This window comes from Condylura cristata, unplaced genomic scaffold, assembly GCF_000260355.1.
Source record: "Condylura cristata isolate star-nosed mole 26May11 unplaced genomic scaffold, ConCri1.0 scaffold00030, whole genome shotgun sequence".
In the NCBI taxonomy this organism is placed as follows: Eukaryota; Metazoa; Chordata; class Mammalia; order Eulipotyphla; family Talpidae; genus Condylura; species Condylura cristata.
The window spans coordinates 3,007,500-3,027,507 of NW_004567131.1; the positions used below are offsets into that span (position 1 = coordinate 3,007,500).

Genomic DNA, 20,008 nt, shown 5'->3' on the forward strand with positions numbered 1-20,008 from the left:
AAAAACCAAATCAAAGATAAGGATCTTTTCAAGATAATAGCAATGAAGATGAAGAAATCCAGGCAGTTTTGAGACACAGCAGAGATATTTGGTTTGTTTGAATATGTAAGGCAAAAAATTAAAATTAAATTAAATAAATCAAATTTAAAAAATTGTATAAGCCAGGGATGATTTTTATAAGTTTCTCTAAAAAAAATTGATTGACCAAGGGTACTGTTTTGGTAAAGGAATAAATATATGAAGAAGGGCAACTTAAAAGCCAAGCAAATAAGTTGTGTTGGAATTATTGAGTTTAATATGCCTTTATACATTGTACAATATTTTATGTACAAAGACATATTAAACCTTTATTAAATTTATTAATAAATTTATTTTGTAGGTCTGAAATTAGAGTGCCATGTGGACGATATTGGTCAGCTATCGCTTTAGTAGCTGTAGCTTTAGGATTGAATGCAGTTTCCTGAGAGAAGAGTTTTGTATAGCAAGAGAATTGCTAGGTAGAGAAGCCTTTGGAGAAACAAAAATGTGGGTTGGTGGAAAAAGTGAGGGAGGGAAATAATTTTGGAAGAAAATGAACTGACTTTGGCATTTTAGAAACCAAGGAAGAATAGAGGTACAAGACCATCAGTAGTGTCAAACACTGCAGAGAGTATTAATCAGGATTAGAACTGAAAGACATTTGTTTTTATTAAAAAAAAAAAATAGGGGGGAGACATCATTTAGGGACTTTACATAGTGTAATGTCTTTGAAATTGTGAGAGCAAAATCTAAAGTAGTATGTTGAGTATGAATGGTGAGAAGATGTAGGCAAAGACTATAGACCTACACCTCTGAAGCTTTAATGGTGTCATCTGTGAATCACCTGGAGATCTTGTTAGCCATTCTGAATCAGTGGCTCTGAAGTTGATCCTGTATTCTGCATTTCCAGCAGTCTTCTAGGCAGTGGGGGTGCAGCTATCCTGAGGATTACCTAGACTCACAGTTCTCATACTGTGCTTTGGGCACACCAAGACAACCACAGCGGTGCTGTGGTTTATTTTTAACTTCAAAGGATACAGCAACATCTCTGGTATACCACAACATTAGACCAATATATTCCTTTCTATGACATCAGCCCTTTGTGAAACTGGGTTGTCAGTACTTACTCTGATAAAGTACCACCTAAAAATCAGTGTGGAGGAGGAAATAAAGCTGTCCTGTCCAGTCTGATTCCAAGACTTGAAGTTATTCCGTATTCAACAGAGCTAAATTATAGACCTGTACAACTTAATAAAGGGAATTTTTAGACCATATCTTTTGGCCCAGGAATGCCACTTGAAAATTGCTTAAGACACTAAGGACACTGTGAACCAGGAAAGTTTGGGAACCCTTAACATCAGCTTTCATTTTCTTAATAGAAAATGTGAAACTTAAGAACTGAAGGTTGGATGCTATCTAAAAAATGAAAGGAGAGTCTTTTTTAAAATACAAAAGACAGTTGTGTTATATGCTGGGAAGTAAGAGCTGATAGAGAAACAAGGGTTAAAGATAGAATATAGGAGGATTTCTGTGTTGATACAAAGTAAAAGGCCACTGAAGAGGTGAGACAAAGTGAAGTCTAGACTCTACTTTTTTAGTATAACCAAACCAGCAGCATTAATGTTTACAATTTGTTGGAAGAACTGTGGAATCTCATAACCTACTTCAGATTTCCTGAATCAGAATACAGTTTTGTTTTATTTTTTAAGATTTATTTATTTATGCAAACAGAACTGGGGTATAGACCAGAGGTGCAGGGGCGGTGAGAGGCTTCACCAGAGACAGAGTGGGAAGCAGAACAGGCAGATTGACAAAGTACATTACTGAGGGGAACAGTGGGGAGACAGGAGAGATCTGCTCCATGAAGGTCACCTCCGGGGCAGGGAGGTGACCTAAATGGCCCTGGCCAGTTTCTCAGTGCTGTACTTTAACCCGCTGCGCCACCAGGGAGGGCCCAAGAATACAGTTTTTAATATGATCCCCAGGTGATTTATAAGCATGTTAAAGTTCCAGAAACAGTGTAGGAAGTAGAATTAACTTACATAGAAGAATGAATGCCCTTTTTATTTAGTCCATCACTGTACTGTGTATCTTATACTAGCCATCTGACTGAGGGAAATTAAGTAATGGTTCTTAAAGATTGAGAGATTGAGAAATCTGAGTGTAAGAATCTGAAGTTTACCTGATTATCCTTAATTACTTCAGTTAAATAGGAACCACTTACATCTGGTGAATTAAAATTGAGACTGAAATAGTTACTAGAGAGGTGGGTGGTAGAGGTTTGGAATAACTATTTTATAAAGAAATTTGACCAGAAATGTAGAAATTGCTGAGACTTCTCAAAGATCCAGTAAGGTTGCTGACTTTTTAGTGATGTTAGTTTGTAGTTGTAGCATTTCCCACATGTGCCAAGTAGCTCGGGCATAAGGAGCTATAACGTTTGGGTTAGTCTAAATTTTTTAGCTTGCACAGTGAAGTTGAGGGAAAAAATAAAAGGGCTAGCAAAAAATTTATACTGAATATCGAAAGAAATGAATGAGAATAAACTAAGATGAAAGAAAAGAAATAACAAGGAGAATGGGATGAGAAAAAAGGAGGGGGTAAAGGAATGGAGATCCTCAAAGCCAAAGAAATGCTTACACATCTTGAAGTTGGAGCCTTACCCTTCATTTTAATCACCAGGAAGAGAATTTTTTTTTCCTGGCAGGCTGCAAGAAATTTCACAGGCCTTAGTTAGGGATTGGTTGTCTAATAGGATCCTGAAATCTCATTCTAGGATATCTCTAAACTTCTGGTATTAGACACTACATAGAAAAAACTCAGTGAGGAATTGATCTCCCGTAGGGGGATTTTAGAGGGGGGAGGGTGTTTAGACAGGATAAGATGAAATTTTGAATTTTTGAATTTGAGGTTGAATAGGGCACTATAGGTAAAGACAGCTGGACCACTGGAAATATAAACATGGAACTCAAGAGGTCATGAAGACGGATTTGGGAGTTAGTGATAGAATAGCTACTACTATCACTAATTGTTCACTCAGTGTTAGGTAGAACATTGAGCAGATTGTGTGCTTTATCATATGTACCCATTCATCAATTCTTTGAGGCATGTATAAATCCACTCTACAGTTTCCCGTGGTCCAAATTGCCCATGGTTACATAGCTAGTAATTGGTAGAACCAGGAGTAGAATTCAGCATGTGTGTGTGTTCTCTCTCAATTCCAAATTGGTACCCTATTACAACTAAGCTTACTTGCTGGGTCACCAGCATTTAGGAGGTGATAGATACCCAGGTGTATCAGGTGCAAATAACAAAAACAAGCTGTCTTGAGAGAACACACACACACACACACACACACACACACACTGAATTTCACATTTCTGTGAGATGGGTAATGGTAGTTCTAATTTTTCAAATGAGGAAAGAGTTCTAAAGGCTGGTATTTCTCCATTGCCCCCTACCTATTAGGACATTAATCCATCTTTGCTTCAGGCAGTGTTTAAGCACTCACTCTATTAATCTTGCTTGTAGTATACTGATACTATTTCCTCTTTACAAGCCAGAGAAGTAAGGCACAGGAAAGTTAAATATTGATAACTTGGCCAGAGTGACCCACCTAGTAAGGGGCAGAGTTGGGATTTTAGTACAGACAGTCTAATCTCTGTGTTCTTCTAGAGTCCATTATTATTTTTTAAAAGATGTATTTATTTATGGATACAGAACTGGGGTACAGTTTCTCTGTATTTCTCATAGAAGTGAATCCATCCAATATATATATTTTCCCTTCTGCCTTATCTCACTTAACATCAACTCTTCCAGCTCCATACATATTGCCACAAATGGCATGACTTAAATTTATCTTTTTTTGATTGCTAATTCCATTGTGTATATATACCACATCATCTTGATCCATTCACCTGTTTGGGGACATTTAGGTTCTTTCATATCTTGGCTATTGTAAATAATGCTACAATTAACAGAGGGTTGGCTGGTTTCCTTCCAAATTAGTATTTTTTGGTTCTTTGGGTAGATTCTTAATGGCAGATCTATTTCTAGCTCAGCATATTTAGTCATACTATTTAATAACAACCTACAAATAATGATGATCAAGGTAGATCAGCTATTATCTATTATAATAGCTTTACTATGAAATAAAATCTTTACTATAGTGACATAATGAGTCAGCCTGAGACAACAGAAAATTGTGGTTGAAAAACGGTCAGGCATTGAAAAATAGGGGTATTGGGGAAAAGCAAAGTCACATAGATGCTTGTTCTAATTGAGGGTTTGAGAGAAATACTGGCTGTTCATAGTTATTGACAATAAAACACTTACTAGGTATACTTGAACATTCTTTAAAATAAGCAGTGCTTAGGGCCAAAGTAAAGTCACATGGGGGCCCAGGGGCCTTCCTGGTGGTACAAGGGGTAAAAGCGCAGCACTATGAAACTATCTGAAGCCACTGCAGCTGAGTTAGATCCCTGGCCAAACTGACCCACATGGTATAGGCAGACCTCCTATCTCGCCTGCTGCTCCCCTCAGCAGTATGTTTCCATCAGTGTACCTATTCTGCTCCCCACTCTGTCTTACTCTCACTTCCCTGACAACTCTTGCTTGTACCCCAGTTCTTGCATAAATAAAATAAATCTTTAAAAAAAAAAAAAAACAAGTTTAGGACTATGGTGATAGCTTATGGGAAGTCCACAGGGATTACAGCCAAATTGAAAAAATGAAGAATGATGCAAATACATATATACACACACATATATAAATACTTTTTAATTCACATGGTACTGGCCCCATAGCCCCTGCAGAAATTAGTAAACTTTGAATTTATTTCTCAGAAACAGTGTTTCTGTTGATCTTTAATTTATGATGATAAAACTCAGCTTCTGTTTTAAATGGTAGTAACATGCTTATGTTACTTTTCCCTATCCTCTTAATCATTAATTGATTTATTCAGCAGATATTTGAGCACTGATTAATAAGATGGAACAGATTAATAAGACCTGGTTTGTGATCTCTAGGATTTCAAAATCTAATTGGGGAAACCCTGAAAAAAAAAAACAAAAACATAATACAAAGGTGTCGAAATGTGCTGATTTAGGCAAGGTATGCTGATTAAGAAAGAAGTGAAAGCAAAAAAAAAAAAAAAATTAAGCTTATTCATAGGAATGAAAATAGAATAGGGCCATTCTAATTAAATTCTAAGACCAGATTAGGCTCTTACATTAATTACTCTCCTCTGTAGTGGTATGGGTAGATAGATTAAACACTCCACCAAGCATTTTGGTTTAGGGCTAAGCTTAAACCTTTAAATATCTCACGTAGTTCATTCCATCTGAGAATTTTTAAAAGTTCTGCCTTTTATTGTTGCATTAATTCTACATTAAGAAAATTAAAATTTAAAAAAGCACAAGCACTTGTTCCTTTATGAAGTATTACAAAAAGGGAAATAGCTGGCAGTTTACTGCCTCAAGTTAGAAAAGTATGCTCATTACTTTATAAATATACTTCAGAAGTGAAGGCTGTGAGTAAGCAGTTAATAAAAGATTTAAGTGACCAATAAAATACAAAAAAAGTTTGCTTTTATAAAAAAGGTTGTAATTAACCACTATGGAAAACTGTTTGGAGGTTCCTCAAACTGTTTATCATGGAGCTTCCCTACGACCCAGCAATCCCACTCCTAGGTATCTATCCAAAAGACACAAAAACACTGATTCAAAAAGATACCTGCACCCCCATGTTTATTGCTGCTTTATTTACAATTGGAAAAACATGGAAGCATCCCAAATACCTAAAAGTAGATGACTGGATTAAAAAGATGTGGTACATATACACAATGGAATATTACTCAGCAATCAAAAAAGAAACACTTGTTTTTTGCAGCAACTTGGATGGAGCTGGAAAAGATCATGCTTAGTGAGATAAGCCAGAAAGAAAAAGAAAAATATCAGATGGTATCACTCATAGCAGGAGTATAATGGACCAGGGGAGAAAATAATAAGAATAATGAACAGCCATATGCCAGAGACATTTTATGGGGGTGGAGGGGGGAATGGGATCAGAAATGGTGGGGGGAGGGAAGTGCACTGGACTATGGTGATGGCACATGGGTGACTTGATGATGGGAAACACACGGGAATTATAATTGAGATGAAAAAAAATGTACAAAATGATATAAAAATAAACTATTATATTATTTTTTAAAAAGGTTGTAATTAATTTTTTTACCTATGAATTTGAGCAGTTTTTAAAAGGATAAAATTCAATAGGATTGGCATATGGATAAGAAAAATGTATGTATACATAAGTAGCTAGTGGAAATATAAGATAATATTCTGAAGAACATTTTGGTAACACAAAGCAATTGAAACCTTAAAATGTCACTTCTAAGAACTTAATTTTAGGGAGGTATTAAAAAAAAAATCTTTCTAAAGCTAGAGCTCCAAAACTATTGTCAGTCACCAGAACACCAGCATTGGCAGTAAGATTTATCTTAATTGTATGGAACAACCTAAATGCCTTTTAAGTCCTGTTTTATAATACATGTTTATAATTAGCCATTTTAGTCAAAAATCACCTATATTAATGATCACTTTTGGACCAGTAGTTTAACCTTTTTTCTGTTACCATAAACCAACAAACTATTGATGAAATTCTTATTTCAAATAAGTTTATTCCATATGAATCTGAATTCTTTTCTCCCTGTTCTCTCTTCCTTGCCAATGTCTGACAGCCACATGGCTTCAGCTATCTATCCCATGTGAAGATGGCTCCTAAGTCTACATCCGCCTATTTTGGAGCTCCAGTTTTCTATTTCCAACTGCCTTTGAACATCTCCATCAAGATGACTTACCAGCATAGCAACCTCAGTATGTTCAAAAATAAAACTCATCTCTCCCAAACCCAATTTCCTTTTTGCATTAATGTCCTGGTGACCTCAGCAGGCACGCCAGCCCTCTTAAACTGTCTTTGATTCAGCCCTGTCCCTTGCTTTAACTGTGAGAACACTTGCCAAGTCCTTTCACTTCTCATGTTCATGATTCCTCCCCATTCCACTTTGCTTCTGCTGTCTCTTCTCACACCCTTCCCAAAACTACTCCTTCGTATCAGACTGCCATTTCTTTTCATTGTCCTTTATTTTCACTTGTTTTCTGACTGGTCTTCTCAGTATATTTTTTTCCTGTCCTCTTTACCTAATTTGTCATTCTACTTGTCATGTTTCTGACATGTCAGTTCTGATCATACTTCTCCCTGCCCCAAAATAATGGCTTCTTTCTACCTGTATAATGAAGGTCTTCTTCCTTAATCAGACTACAAGTTTGTGCACAGTCCAGTCCCTTCTTTTTGATTTATAAGTTACTTATAAATTTGAACTTTTCTTCCCAAGAACTCTGTACTAGAACAAATGTGAATACTCTGTCACCAAGTATGTTCTGAATTTTCTTGAGTGTTAAACTTCCCTTATATGATTTACTATTTGAAGTACTCTCTATTTCTTCTATGGTACATTCTAACAATCTCCATAATTTTTTCATTCTTTTTCTACTTGAAATTAGTTGAGTAAGTTTTGTCTATTACAGTCATGTACTTCATCCACATGAACAGGAGGGATTGCCATAACAGCCTTGGCTATCCTGAGTACCATATTTGTCAGGAAATAGATTAGAAAAATTCTGCCTTCCAAAACATGAAGTCTAAGTTTATTTATTGTGAAATATGTTATTTGTAACATTAAAGTTTAGCAAATAATTTGAGAGATTTAAAAATTTTAACGCATAGATTGCCTTCCCCATTGCTAATTTATTCAGTGAACAAAATTCAGAACTTTATTTTTTTAAAGATTTATTTATTCATACAGAACTGGGGAACCGGCCAGAGGTGCAGGGGCAGTGAGAGGCTTCACCAGGGACAGAGTGGGGAGCAGAACAGGCAGACTGACTAAGTACACTGCTGAGGGGAGCAGCAGGCAAATAAGGAGAGGTCTGCCTCGCCATGTGGGTCACCTCAGGGCGTGTGGGGATCAAACTCATGCAGAAGTGGCTTTAGCTTCTTTGTGCTGCGCTTTAACCCGCTGCACCACCAGGCAGGGCCCAAACTCAGAACTTTTAATAATGTTTTCAATTTTCTCTTTTAAGAAATGAGATTTACCTAAACTAAGCAGGTATCTTTGATAGCTGAAGATTGATAATTATTCTAATAGTAAACACAAAACGTGGTTTATTCTATTGATGACCTCTGGTTGCCTGAATTTGTGCTTGATGTTTGTTAACCTCACAGTAGTGATAGTGTGAATGGTTTGGGTGTTTTGGTGGTGGATGAGGGAAGGACTTAAAAGATTGAACTATAGAGAGGGGAAAAAAACCTCATGCAATGCATAAGGACTGAGTAAGCTACATGAGTATGTGTCAGTGTAACAGGTGGAGGAATAGCTGAGGAGCTGGTGTTACCAGTTTCATCTAGTTTTACTTTTCTTAAATAACCTTGGTTCATGTATCACTTAGTCTCTTTGCTTCTGGCAAGTCTTTATTCTCATTATAGTTCAATTTTCTAATATTGAAAATTAAGAGATTAATAGTACCTCCTCCTAGTTTTGTTGTGAAAACCAACTGAGACATCTGTGCCTGGCTGGTAGTAACTGCTTAGTACAGGTTAGCTGTCAAAATATACACAGTGCATTGTGCCATGCACCCTAAGGCAATTAATTTTTTTTAAGATTTATTTTATTTGTACATACAGAACTGGGGTTCTGTATATTTAATAATGTAAATATACATTGGGTGTTTTTTAAGTTTTTTCAATTAGTTTGTAAAGTCTCAAATACCCAGCTCCATTTCTTTTTTTTTTTTTTTAAGATTTATTTATTTGTGCATACAGAACTGGGGTACAGGCCAGAGGCTCAGGGGCGGCAAACATAAACAAAGTGGGGAGCAGAACATGCAGATCGAATAAGTACATGCTGAGGGGAGCAGTGGGCCGGCCAGGAGAGGTCTGCCACGCCATGTGGTCACCTCTGGGGCAGGCGGGAATCGAACTCATGCGGAAGTGGCTTAAGCTTCTTAGTGCTGTGCTTTAACCCGCTGCGCCGCCAGGGAGGGCCAAGGCAATTAATTTTTAAGAGGATAAATTTCAAATAGTAAGGAATTTTTCCCTAATTCAGGTTAAAAAGAGTATTTAACAGACCATAAAATTTTAGTCTTTTTAGCTTCAAACTTAAAAGAGGAGGGAAAATTTCCTAGTTCAACTTCATATTGAATACAAGCCATCCAGTGCCAGAAAGAAATGTCTTCGGGGGAACCTCTTTCTTCCTTTTTTTCCTATGAGTAAAAAGCAAAATTCATGGTGTTTCGATCTTAAAAACTTCCTCAATCATGTATATTTGCATATTGAAAATGAAAAAGTAGGGCTTTCTCTGGTGGCTCAGTGAGTTAAAGCACAACTCTATGAAGCTGGCCATAGTCACTGCAGCACAAATTTGATCCCAGGCTAGGGAGGTGACCCACATGGCATAGCAGCCCTCTCCTGACCTGCCTGCTGCTCCCTCAGCAGTGTGTTTCAGTAGATTCACCTGTTCTGCTTCCCACTCTGTCTGGTGAATCCTCTCACTGACCCCCACCTCTGGTCTGTACCCCAGTTCTTATGTGCATAAATAAATAAATCTTTAAACAAAAAAGAAGTAATATTTAACTGTTTTGCTTATATTTAGGCTTTACTCAGTGGGAAATTGAAATATTTAAAATTGGTATCTAAGAAATTGCAGATTGGGAACATTTTTAAGAAATGTTAAGATTTATATTGTTGACAGTTTCATTGTTTCTTTTCCAGGCAAGTGTTAAGATTCTTCTGAGGTCCTTCACCCCAAACCTTATAGGGATAAACAGTCACATCTAGTCCTGCTCCTGTTTAGGAAGGACCAAAAGACAAGGGAATATCACTTCAGTCCCTAGCAAATCTCAAGATATTTTCATTTTTCTTAATAAATTTTAATCTTTTTCCTTATCCTTAATGCCAGTACCTCCAGTGTGAATCTCTTGGAACAATTCTACCCTTTATAAGTATAGTCTTACCTATTTACTGCTGTGACACACTATCATAGACTGGGTAGCTTATAAACAGCAGAAATTTATTCCTCATAGTTTTGGAAGCTGGAAAGTCCAAGATCAAGGTAATCATGCTGATTGTTTTCCAATGGAGACCTCTTTCTGGCCCATAACTGGCAGCTTCCTGCTTTGCCCTCACCTGGTAGATGGGGCAGAATCCTTCAAAGTCTCTTTTATAAGATACCAATCCTGTCCATGGGTGGTCTACTCATGTAACCCAAGACCTCCCAAAGGCCCCACCTCCTAACACCTCATCTTTGAGGGTAAGGGTTTCAGCAAATGAATTCAGAGGAGACACACACATTCAGACTACACCAGTGTACTTTATCTTAAAATAATCTTTCATGTAAGGAAGCTGCCTTCTTAAATGTTTCTGTAGTAGCCATCCTGCTAGTGCCCACAGAGGCTCATCTTTGCTTACCTTTCATGTCCTACTTTACTTCCTCTTTTTAATTTTCAATATTTCATCCTATTTATACCCAATTGACTTTACCTATTTAAGATGGTAAGTAAAAGCAGAGCATTATAAAAGTACCTCCCTGGCACTTAATGTTTCCTATGATTGTTATGCTAATATTGTTTGCCTTGGCTTTCATTTTTTTCCTAAACCACAGATAAGCTTAGCTCTTCTATGTAACTCACACCTTCCCAGCTGCTTAATCTCAGGAATAATTCCTTTTTTCCCCAAAACACTTTTTCTCTTTACTATTTGCTCTGTCCAGTTTATCATTGGTGTTTGCCAGGTGATGGTTTGGTTTTTTCTTTCCAATTATGTCATTTCAGACAAATATCATATTGACCCTTTTAGTGGTGTGATACGATGGTAGATATTCCATAAACATTTTTAGTAGGTATTCAAGAGTGTAAAGTCAGATGTACAATGAGTTATTGTTTTACCAGGAGATTAAGATAAATTTAATTTAGTAAAAGTATTGTGACTATTACATTTCAAAGTCTTCTACATATTTAAAACAAAACAGCAATATCAGAATATTTTTTACATACATTTTAGATCATGAAAATGTTACATCTAATTAACTAGATGTGACTATTATTATAAATCCGGAAAAGCTGTTATACTTAAGGACTTTAAATTTTGCTAATACAAAACCATTGTTAAGGACAACTATTTATTTTTTTATTTTATTTTTATTTTTATTTGTGCATATAGAACTGGGGTACAGGCCAGAGGCTCAGGGGCGGCAAGAGGATTCACCAGAGACAGAGTGGGGAGCAGAACAGGCAGATTGACAAAGTACACTGCTGAGGGGAGCAGAGGGCCGGCCAGGAGAGGTCTGCCACACCATGTGGTCACCTCTGGGGCAGGTGGGAATTGAACTCATGCGAAAGTGGCTTTAGCTTCTTAGTGCTGTGCTTTAACTTGCTGCGCCACCAAGGAAGGCCAGGACAACTATTTAAATACAAATACTGGTTTTAAACAGAGCTGCCAGATTTCAAGAGCTTTACACAAATAATATGTTTTCTAAAATCCAGTTGGGGAGGAATCTCAGTACATGCATGCATAACTAAATGCCGTTTCATGCTTAGGCCACAGAATTATGTGAATGAATCCATAACCTTTCCAAATATATGCAAGTTTCTTATAATAATTTTTCTTTCTTGAAAACCTCTACGGGTATGTAACTTTCAGGTTTCAGATTTTCCATGACAATCTGTTTTACTCTAGGTATACTTTTAGACTCTCCCTTCCCCTGAAGTCTCTGGTTATAAGGACAGAGGGGCTTGTCTGACCGACTTCCTGCCAGAACTAGATTGCCTTGCTGCCCTCTCAGTTATGTAACTTTCTTATTTTATAGCCACGAGCATTTAGCTGTAATAAATGATAAGCTTTCTTGTTTTCTGGGTTATATTGATGTTTTTTATTTTATCCTTTTCACAACAATGACATACTGCTGCCTTTTCTAGAGCTCATATTGTCAAGTTGAATTGACACATTAAATGCAGACCCTGTTTAAGGCTCACTCTCCTCTGCTTTCTGCCTTTCTCTTGATTTTGCTGTGTCCTGTCACCAGAGCAGAGCTAACACCAGATAAAGCTAAAAGTGGTAAGGCCACCTCAGATAATACCTTTAGATGGTGACCCATAATTTGGATTGTAAATTTTAAGTAGCACAATTGTTTGTAGCTTTTCTTTCTCTGCATATTTTTTTCCATGAAGTCTTACTTTGAATCAAAATAGAGATAAATGTTGACTTATTTTAATTACTTTGAGTTCAAATAAAGAAAAGTGATAAAAGTTGCCTACAGTTGAAGGCTGGAGCAAAAACTGCTAGTTTGACTTGTCTTTTTACTATATCCCTCTCCAGTTGCCACTCCAGGTAGCCTCATGTATCCCTAGAGCTCCATAAAGAAAGCAGTTTAGAAATGACTAATATGGATAGACTCCATTCTGGAGCATAGTCCTAGTGTCTCCAGTTTCATTCAATTCTGGGATGTCTGGTTTATCATGACCATGGTTAAGAAATTCCTTCCCTACCTCTCACCTAATATTTCCATTTTAGTAAATAGTTAATTCCATTTATTTCAGAACGTAAGCTGAAAACTTCAGTTACTTCTTACTCTCTAGTTCTAATCCAGTAGCACATTTATGTTTGTTTGTTTGTTGCCTTTGAAATACATCCCAACTTACTGCCCTACTCATCTTCTCTTTGTTTTTCTTCTGGAAACTGCAGTAGTTACTAACAGAATCTTGTCTCCCACCAAAATCGTATAGTGGTAGTGACATGGATTCAGAAACCAGATTGCCTGTATTCAGTTGAATAGTTACATGAAGTTGAGGATGATAATAATCAATAGGACTTACTTCATATGGTTGTATCAGATGAAATACTGTGTGTAAATTATTTAGAATAATGCTTGGCATAGACTAAACCATGTTAGGTAATGGGTGATATTGTCTCTATTGAATTCCTTTCACTTTTAGAACAATGTTCAAAATCCTTACCTGGCTTTCCTGGACCCAGTCAGCAGCTCCTTTGTGGGATCATTATTTGCCCTTCCACATTCTATTGTAGCTGGTCTGATGCTGTTCCCTGCCCTGGCCAGTTATTTCTGCCTTTGCACTTACTTGCAAGATAAGCTCACCCTACAGATACAGCAGGTCCTTGAGTAACAATCCTTTCTTTCAGTGTCTCTTATTTTAACATTAGTGAGGAAAAAATAGCCCTAGCCAAAGTTGAAAGAAACATTTTTCATTATTAAAGGACTTGCTTCCTTATAGTCTTGGTTTGCTTAATGTTAATTCCCAAGAACCTATTGAAGATGTTAAGTGAAGACTCACAGTTTGCTATTCCATTCATTTAAGTCTCTGCTCAAAGTTCAGATCCTCAGAGAGTTCTCTGGCCACTGTTCTAGAGTATCAGTCTTTCATTTCCTCAGATTCTTTTTCAACTTAATTTTTTTTTTAATGTTTTACGGCAAGATAACATCACTCTCTAACATTACATTATATATGTACTTAACTATGCAGTATATAGTTTATTGATTATTTAGCCCATTAGGTTCCAGACTACATGAAAGCAAGAGACTTTTATTCCGCCCTTTTAGTCACAGGACTTTTCAGGTGTACAGAATGTGCTTAAGAATAGGCTACCACAAAAGTAGATGGAGGGACATGCTGAGGAGGATTTGCACAGAGATGCTGAGATTACCAGGTAGTTGGAGAGACACAGGGTTATAATTTTTTATGAGAACACCATGGGAAGAGTTCAGCTCAGTTAGGTTTTTTTTCCTTCATTCTTTTCTGTGGATAAGATTGTATCATGTAGCTCATAATTGACTCAATCAAAAATGGATTAATTGAATTTTTAAAATGGTATCTTATAGTTACTGCTCAAGGTCTACGTAAACCTTTCCTTAGCAGTAACAAGAAGTAAATTGTTTGGGTTATTAATCTTTTGTTGATTATTATTAAGCCCTTGCCATTCTCCTTGTTATTTTCAACCTCAGAGGCATTTATTTGTCTAGAACCAAGAAATAAAAGAGACATGGAACTGTGATATTGTCCACAAATTCTTCTTCTGATAAAGAGTAAATGCTTATAAAGATCAGAGTCCACAAAAAGTGTTCACCCCTCTCTCCTCCCAACATTGGGAAGTAAAATGCTTCTAGTCTCTTAGAAATGGAACACTGTTTATTCACTAATCTGTTGTATATGTATTTTAAAAATTTACTTTTGCCATTGGTCTTAAATGATGAGGTAACTTAATTACTGTTTTATAACTTTATATTAATTCATTAAACTTACTACTGACCTATCAGCTTTTTAATACACGAGGAAATTGCAGGAATAACTGATAGCCTTGAGGATTTTTGGTTTAATAATCAACCTTTGGTAATTTCAGCTGATTATTACTTACCTACATTCCTAGAACATGAAAGTTACGTGATGCTTTATAGTTTGTTCTTCAACCTTTGTGTTTAATACCCTGTAGTTTTCTGATCAATATCTTATAATTTGAATGAAAACATGACTTTCTGATTTGTAGAGGGATTAGTCCATATACTATTTGTGATTTTAGCTTTGTTTAAATCACTGACAGGGCCTTCCTGTGGCACAAGGGGTTAAGTCTCAGCACTATCAAACAATTGGCAGCCACTGCAGCCCAATCTCCATTCCTAGCCAGGGAGCTGACCCACATGACACAGCAGACCTCTCCTGACACAGCAGACCTCTCCTGTTTCGAAGGCAGCTGTCCCCTCAGGGTGTGTATTTCAGTAGATCTATCTGTTCTGCTCCCCAATTGGTCTCCAGTGAATATTTTGACTCCCCACACCTCTGGCCTACACCCCAGCTCTTGTATGCATAAATAAATATAATAAATCTTAAAAATAAAATCACTGATATTAAATGAGTTGATGCTTAGAGTTGACCTAAATTTTGCCTGCCCGAAATTAGTTCCTTTCAGAGACAGTATCAGATGATATGTTTGTCAGACAGTAATATAGGTGTTCTGGTGTGAGCTCAGGGAGGATAGAAATGTCCACGGTGCAGGACCAAAACACTTGATAAGACAACTATTATGATTAAAGATTCTGAAAGTGGGTCTTGGTTTTTGGAGTTTTGGGCAGGGACCAGAGTCTGTGGCAGCCAGGTGTTCATTGCAGTGTTGTTTTCTGGTTTTTCAGTGTTGACTTGTTTCATCACTGTGAAGCAGACTTCATCAGACCATGAATAGTTTACCAACCTACCCTTGTACTCTTTATAAGCGTCAGCAGAGGGTATCTCTCTTTTTATCCATAAAATATGGTTTTTATTAGCAAGAAGAACTTGTAAATCAAAGTAACCAATGGAAATAGATCTTTTTACATGCTGTCTTCCCTTTTTCTTCATACATGAACTTTTAAAATTATTGTTATTATTACAGGCTATGGTTGCTTGTTATCCAGGCAATGGAACAGGTTATGTACGTCATGTTGATAATCCAAATGGAGATGGAAGATGTGTGACATGTATATATTATCTTAATAAAGACTGGGATGCCAAGGTAAGCAACTTAATTGAGCCTGTTTTTTTCCACCTGCTGCTTTTATTGCCACGAGTCTTAAGGTTGATGTTACTCATAGTGAAATTGTTTTTAACACACAGAAGTTCTCACTTAAAAAAAAAAATAGTTCTCGCTTAGATTTTTTTCATTCTCAGATAGTAGGAATAGGTTTTGTAAAATGTAAAATGAAACAGGTATTATTAAATTCCAAAAAGTAGATTTCCTTCTTTTTTAGATATTGAAGCTTTCATCCAAAATTTTAACTTTTACAAAAGTATCTTACTCATTTATCTTCCTTTAATATTTTTATAAAGGCTTCTGAAAGTTATTGCTTTATAATGATTCAAGGGAAATTCTGTGTTAAATAATATTGGGAATTATTTGCCACTTTCCTTTTATTCTTTACATTGTTATAAAGATGTTATCTGTCATTGGACTGTTGAATTGAATATTGGAGACAGGATTCATTCTAATCCTGATTGTGGAAAAACTAGAAGTTTGTCAGCACTAACAAAGCCTATAAGGTCAACTAAAATGTATACTACATTTGGGCCCTCTCTGGTGGCGCAGCAGGTTAAAGCACAGCACTAAGAAGCTAAAGCCACTTCAGCATGAGTTTGATCCCCACCCGCCCCAGAGGTGATCCACATGGCGTGACAGAATTCTCCTGATCTGCCTGCTGCTCCCCTCAGCAGTATACTTTGTCAGTCAGCCTGTTCTGCTCCCCACACTGTCTCTGGTGAATCCTCTCACCGCCCCTGCACCTCTGGCCTGTACCCCAGTTCTGTATGCATAAAAAAAAATGTATAAAATGTATACTACATTTAATCTCTTGTTTGAAATATATATAACCTTAACACTACTACTCTTGAGTTTTGTTTAAATTTAAATGACTTAAATTTTAGAGGTATGTTACATGTTATTCCATTGGATGTTATATAAACTAATTTTTGGGTTTTATTTATCTAATCTTTTTAAATTTACTTTCATTGGAACAAAATGCTCAAATAAAAACGTGAACACCGTGTACAGCTTAGTTTTTACTTAAATAACTTTTGAAATGCCTCCCACTTCCCCATAACATACATGCAGATGAAAACCACCATGTCTTAAGTGTACAAACCACCTTGTCCTCATTGCAAATACAGGAGGACATATATTTGAATTAATCCTTTATGAATAGAATCCATTTTAAAAGCAAATAGTTAATTGCTACATCAGGTCCATCCTGGGAAGAATTAAAGTTTCTAATAATGACTGTGATGATAATAAAAATAATAAATGATGATACTTTCTAATGATATATTAAGTTTTCTAATTAAGAGACATTACATTTGTGACATTCCTATTATCTGTTGAACTTTAAAATATGAAACATTTAACATATGTAGTGATTTGTAGCAATTTAATCAAGATAATTTGAAATGGATACATTTGAAAGGTAGGCTAAAGGAAATCATTAATATACATAAATAAGAGATGTTTACCAGTTTTTAAAACTTTGAAGTATCTTTTTAAGATGAATTCAGAACATACTCATCTCTCATTAAGTGTTTAGGATTCCTAAACCAAGAAATGAATTCTTTTTTATATCAGCACGTATACTTAGAATCTCAACTCACCTTCATACTTTCTGATATGTGAATAGTTCATCTAGGGATTTTGTGATTGAAATGTCCTTTTTCCTCTCTAAATTTAATATTGGTGCTTTCTCAGTACTCACCTGTACTCACATATTTGGCTCTTTCTAGGTAAATGGAGGTATACTTCGAATTTTTCCAGAAGGCAAGGCCCAGTTTGCTGACATTGAACCCAAATTTGATAGACTGCTGTTTTTCTGGTCTGACCGTCGCAACCCTCATGAAGTACAACCAGCATATGCTACAAGGTAGTATTCCTTTTTTAAAAAAAAGTGGTGCATAGTAGAATAGTAAGAGAATGCATAGACTGAACTTTATAGTTTTTTAAATCAATATCTTCCTGCTTTTTAGGCACCTTATTAATGCATCAGCTCCTAACTATTTTAATTTGCATAACTTTATATAAGATTTATTTGCAGTTAGCTCTAAATGTTGAGACTTTTTTTTTTCCACAGCCACTCCTTATTGGGATGAAATAAGGAAGCCACGCTCTCTCATCTTTCTAGCCCCTCCTCCTTGTTTTATGTTTCTCTTTACTATCCATTCTGATTTGAAAAATTACATAAGAAGTGAAAAGCACAACTTTTTAAGAGGTGGTGAGGGAGGAAAAGAGGAATGAAGTAGGAAAATAATAGGTAAAAAAGAAACAGAAGAGACAGAATAAGAAAAAAGGAATAGAGGAAAGAAAGGTAGAGAAAAGATTGTCTTATGTGGGATTAAATGTTAGAAAAACAACCTTTTAGCTTTAATAATAAACATTTGCTAGGATTATTATGTTCCTTTTTTCTATAAGGTTTAATATTCTAAGGCTATCATATTTAATGTAAACTTCAAAATTTTTTCTTCTTTTTACCATGATATGATTGATATATTAAGACTGCTATACAGAAGATATTATAACATTGCTATAAAGGTAAATGTTTGTAGAAAAACTTCTTTAGATACCAGTTTTTCACTATGGAGAGGACTTTGAACATTAGTGATCCATTGGAGTCAGTTGTGTAGACACGGCACAGCTGTGATGAGCCCTCGCCACCCGACCCCTGCAGAGTTGGGGCAATAGATGTGTCAGAGATGGGCTCAAATCTGAAGACTTGTCATCGCTCCCTCTTTTCTTGCGCCTCTCTGAGCCTTATTGACCTCATCCTTATTCTCATAGTGAGTACAAGGCAAGCAGTTTGTGGTTAAAGATCATGAAAGCCAAGACTGGAAACCAGGGAGGACCTGCCTCCTGAGACCCCAATTCCCTCAATATCTCCACACTTGGTGTTGCCCCTAAGCTCTTTGAAACCTTTTCTGACCTAGAAACTAGTTCATAGACCTTCCTTTAGATGGAATCTTGAGGATGGTTTGGTTGTATCCTTTCTCATGGAAGAGGTAACACATTTTTAAGAATAAATGCCAAATGATTATGGACAATAAGTACTGTGGGAATTTGGAGGAAGGAAAAAGTGGTATGAGATTAAAATATCAGAGAAAGGAGTCACAGTAAAGAGAGGTGCTCAGCTAGGCCTAGCATGACAAGAAGCAAGGAATACAGAGTGTTAGTAAAGCCCTGATAGAGAAGAGCAAGGTTATTTAAAGTATTACAAAAATTAATGTAAGAAGGATTTCCTGAAGGATCAGTGGGAGAAAAATAAAGTGACATATGGTAGCTTCAATTGTTTTCAAATAAGGATTTGGGGCTGTAGAGAGGAGTTGATCCAGATACTAGAGTTTTGATTCCTAAGTATCTAAAACTTTGGGGCATGGACAAAAGAGAGGAAATCATATATCTCTAAGGCCACTGGAAAAATAGTGGAGGTTATGCGGTTAAAAAAAAGTGGTGGAGCTTTGGAGAACCAGGCCTGGAAGGCAGGAGGCTAGATTATGTCCCATAATTGTTTCTCACTGCTGAATGATATGTGACCTCCATTTCTCAGCTATTCCAACTCCCAGACTTTTATTTATTTATTTATTTTAAGATTTATTATGTTTATAAGATCTAGGGTGCAAATGAGAGATGCAGTGGTTGTGTGTGTCCGGGGGAGGTTTGGGGTGTGTGAGAGGATTCACCAGATGGGGGGAGCAGAACAAGCAGATTTATTGAAATACACTGCTAACAGGAGCAGCAGGCAGGACAGAAGAGGTCTGCTGCACCATATGTGGGTTAACTCCTTGGCCAGGGATCGAACAGGAGACTCACAGTGAGTCTTTGCGGTGACAGGGCTGAGATTTAACCTCTAGGCCTTCAGGTATGCCCAAACTCTCAGACTCTTGATTCTCTGCATTGACTCTTTAAAGTGTTACACGGTTTAATTGTTACACTTGCAGACTTTTTACTGGATCAGAGTTGTCCCCCTAGCCCCACCCCATGAACACCAAACAGAATCTGAACAGCATTTTAACTAATCACTATGTTCTGGATTTTGGTCTTTTGTAGCATCCTCTACCTTTCCATGCTTTCCAGTAATATATGTACATTTCCTCCATTATTGATACCAAAAGACTTAGCTATGGCCTTTGTGGCATCTAATAAGCCAGATACTTTATTTATTTGTGTATGAAATAGTCCAAATAATGAAATTTTCAGGGAAATAAAGTTTAGCTAAACTTTATATGTTGAAACATAATGTGATTATTTTGATAAAATCCTTTTTTAAATATCTTAGCATGACTTGATGACTCCAACTTATTCTTTGCAATAGTATAGTGAGGCCCTCAGAAGCTGTTCAGCTATTAACCCTCCCTTTCAAGAAGAG

The 20,008-nt window shown here is 36.5% G+C and overlaps 1 protein-coding gene across 1 annotated transcript in view; it reads left to right on the forward strand.

The window, feature by feature from the left end:
- Positions 1-20,008, forward strand: part of EGLN1 (egl-9 family hypoxia-inducible factor 1) — a 45,942-nt gene that overhangs the window by 23,807 nt on the left and 2,127 nt on the right. Inside the window, exons 2-3 of the mRNA XM_012731406.1 lie at positions 15,508-15,627; positions 17,379-17,515. Of these exons, the coding sequence (XP_012586860.1) occupies positions 15,508-15,627; positions 17,379-17,515 (257 nt within the window). The remainder of the gene's footprint in view (positions 1-15,507; positions 15,628-17,378; positions 17,516-20,008) is intronic.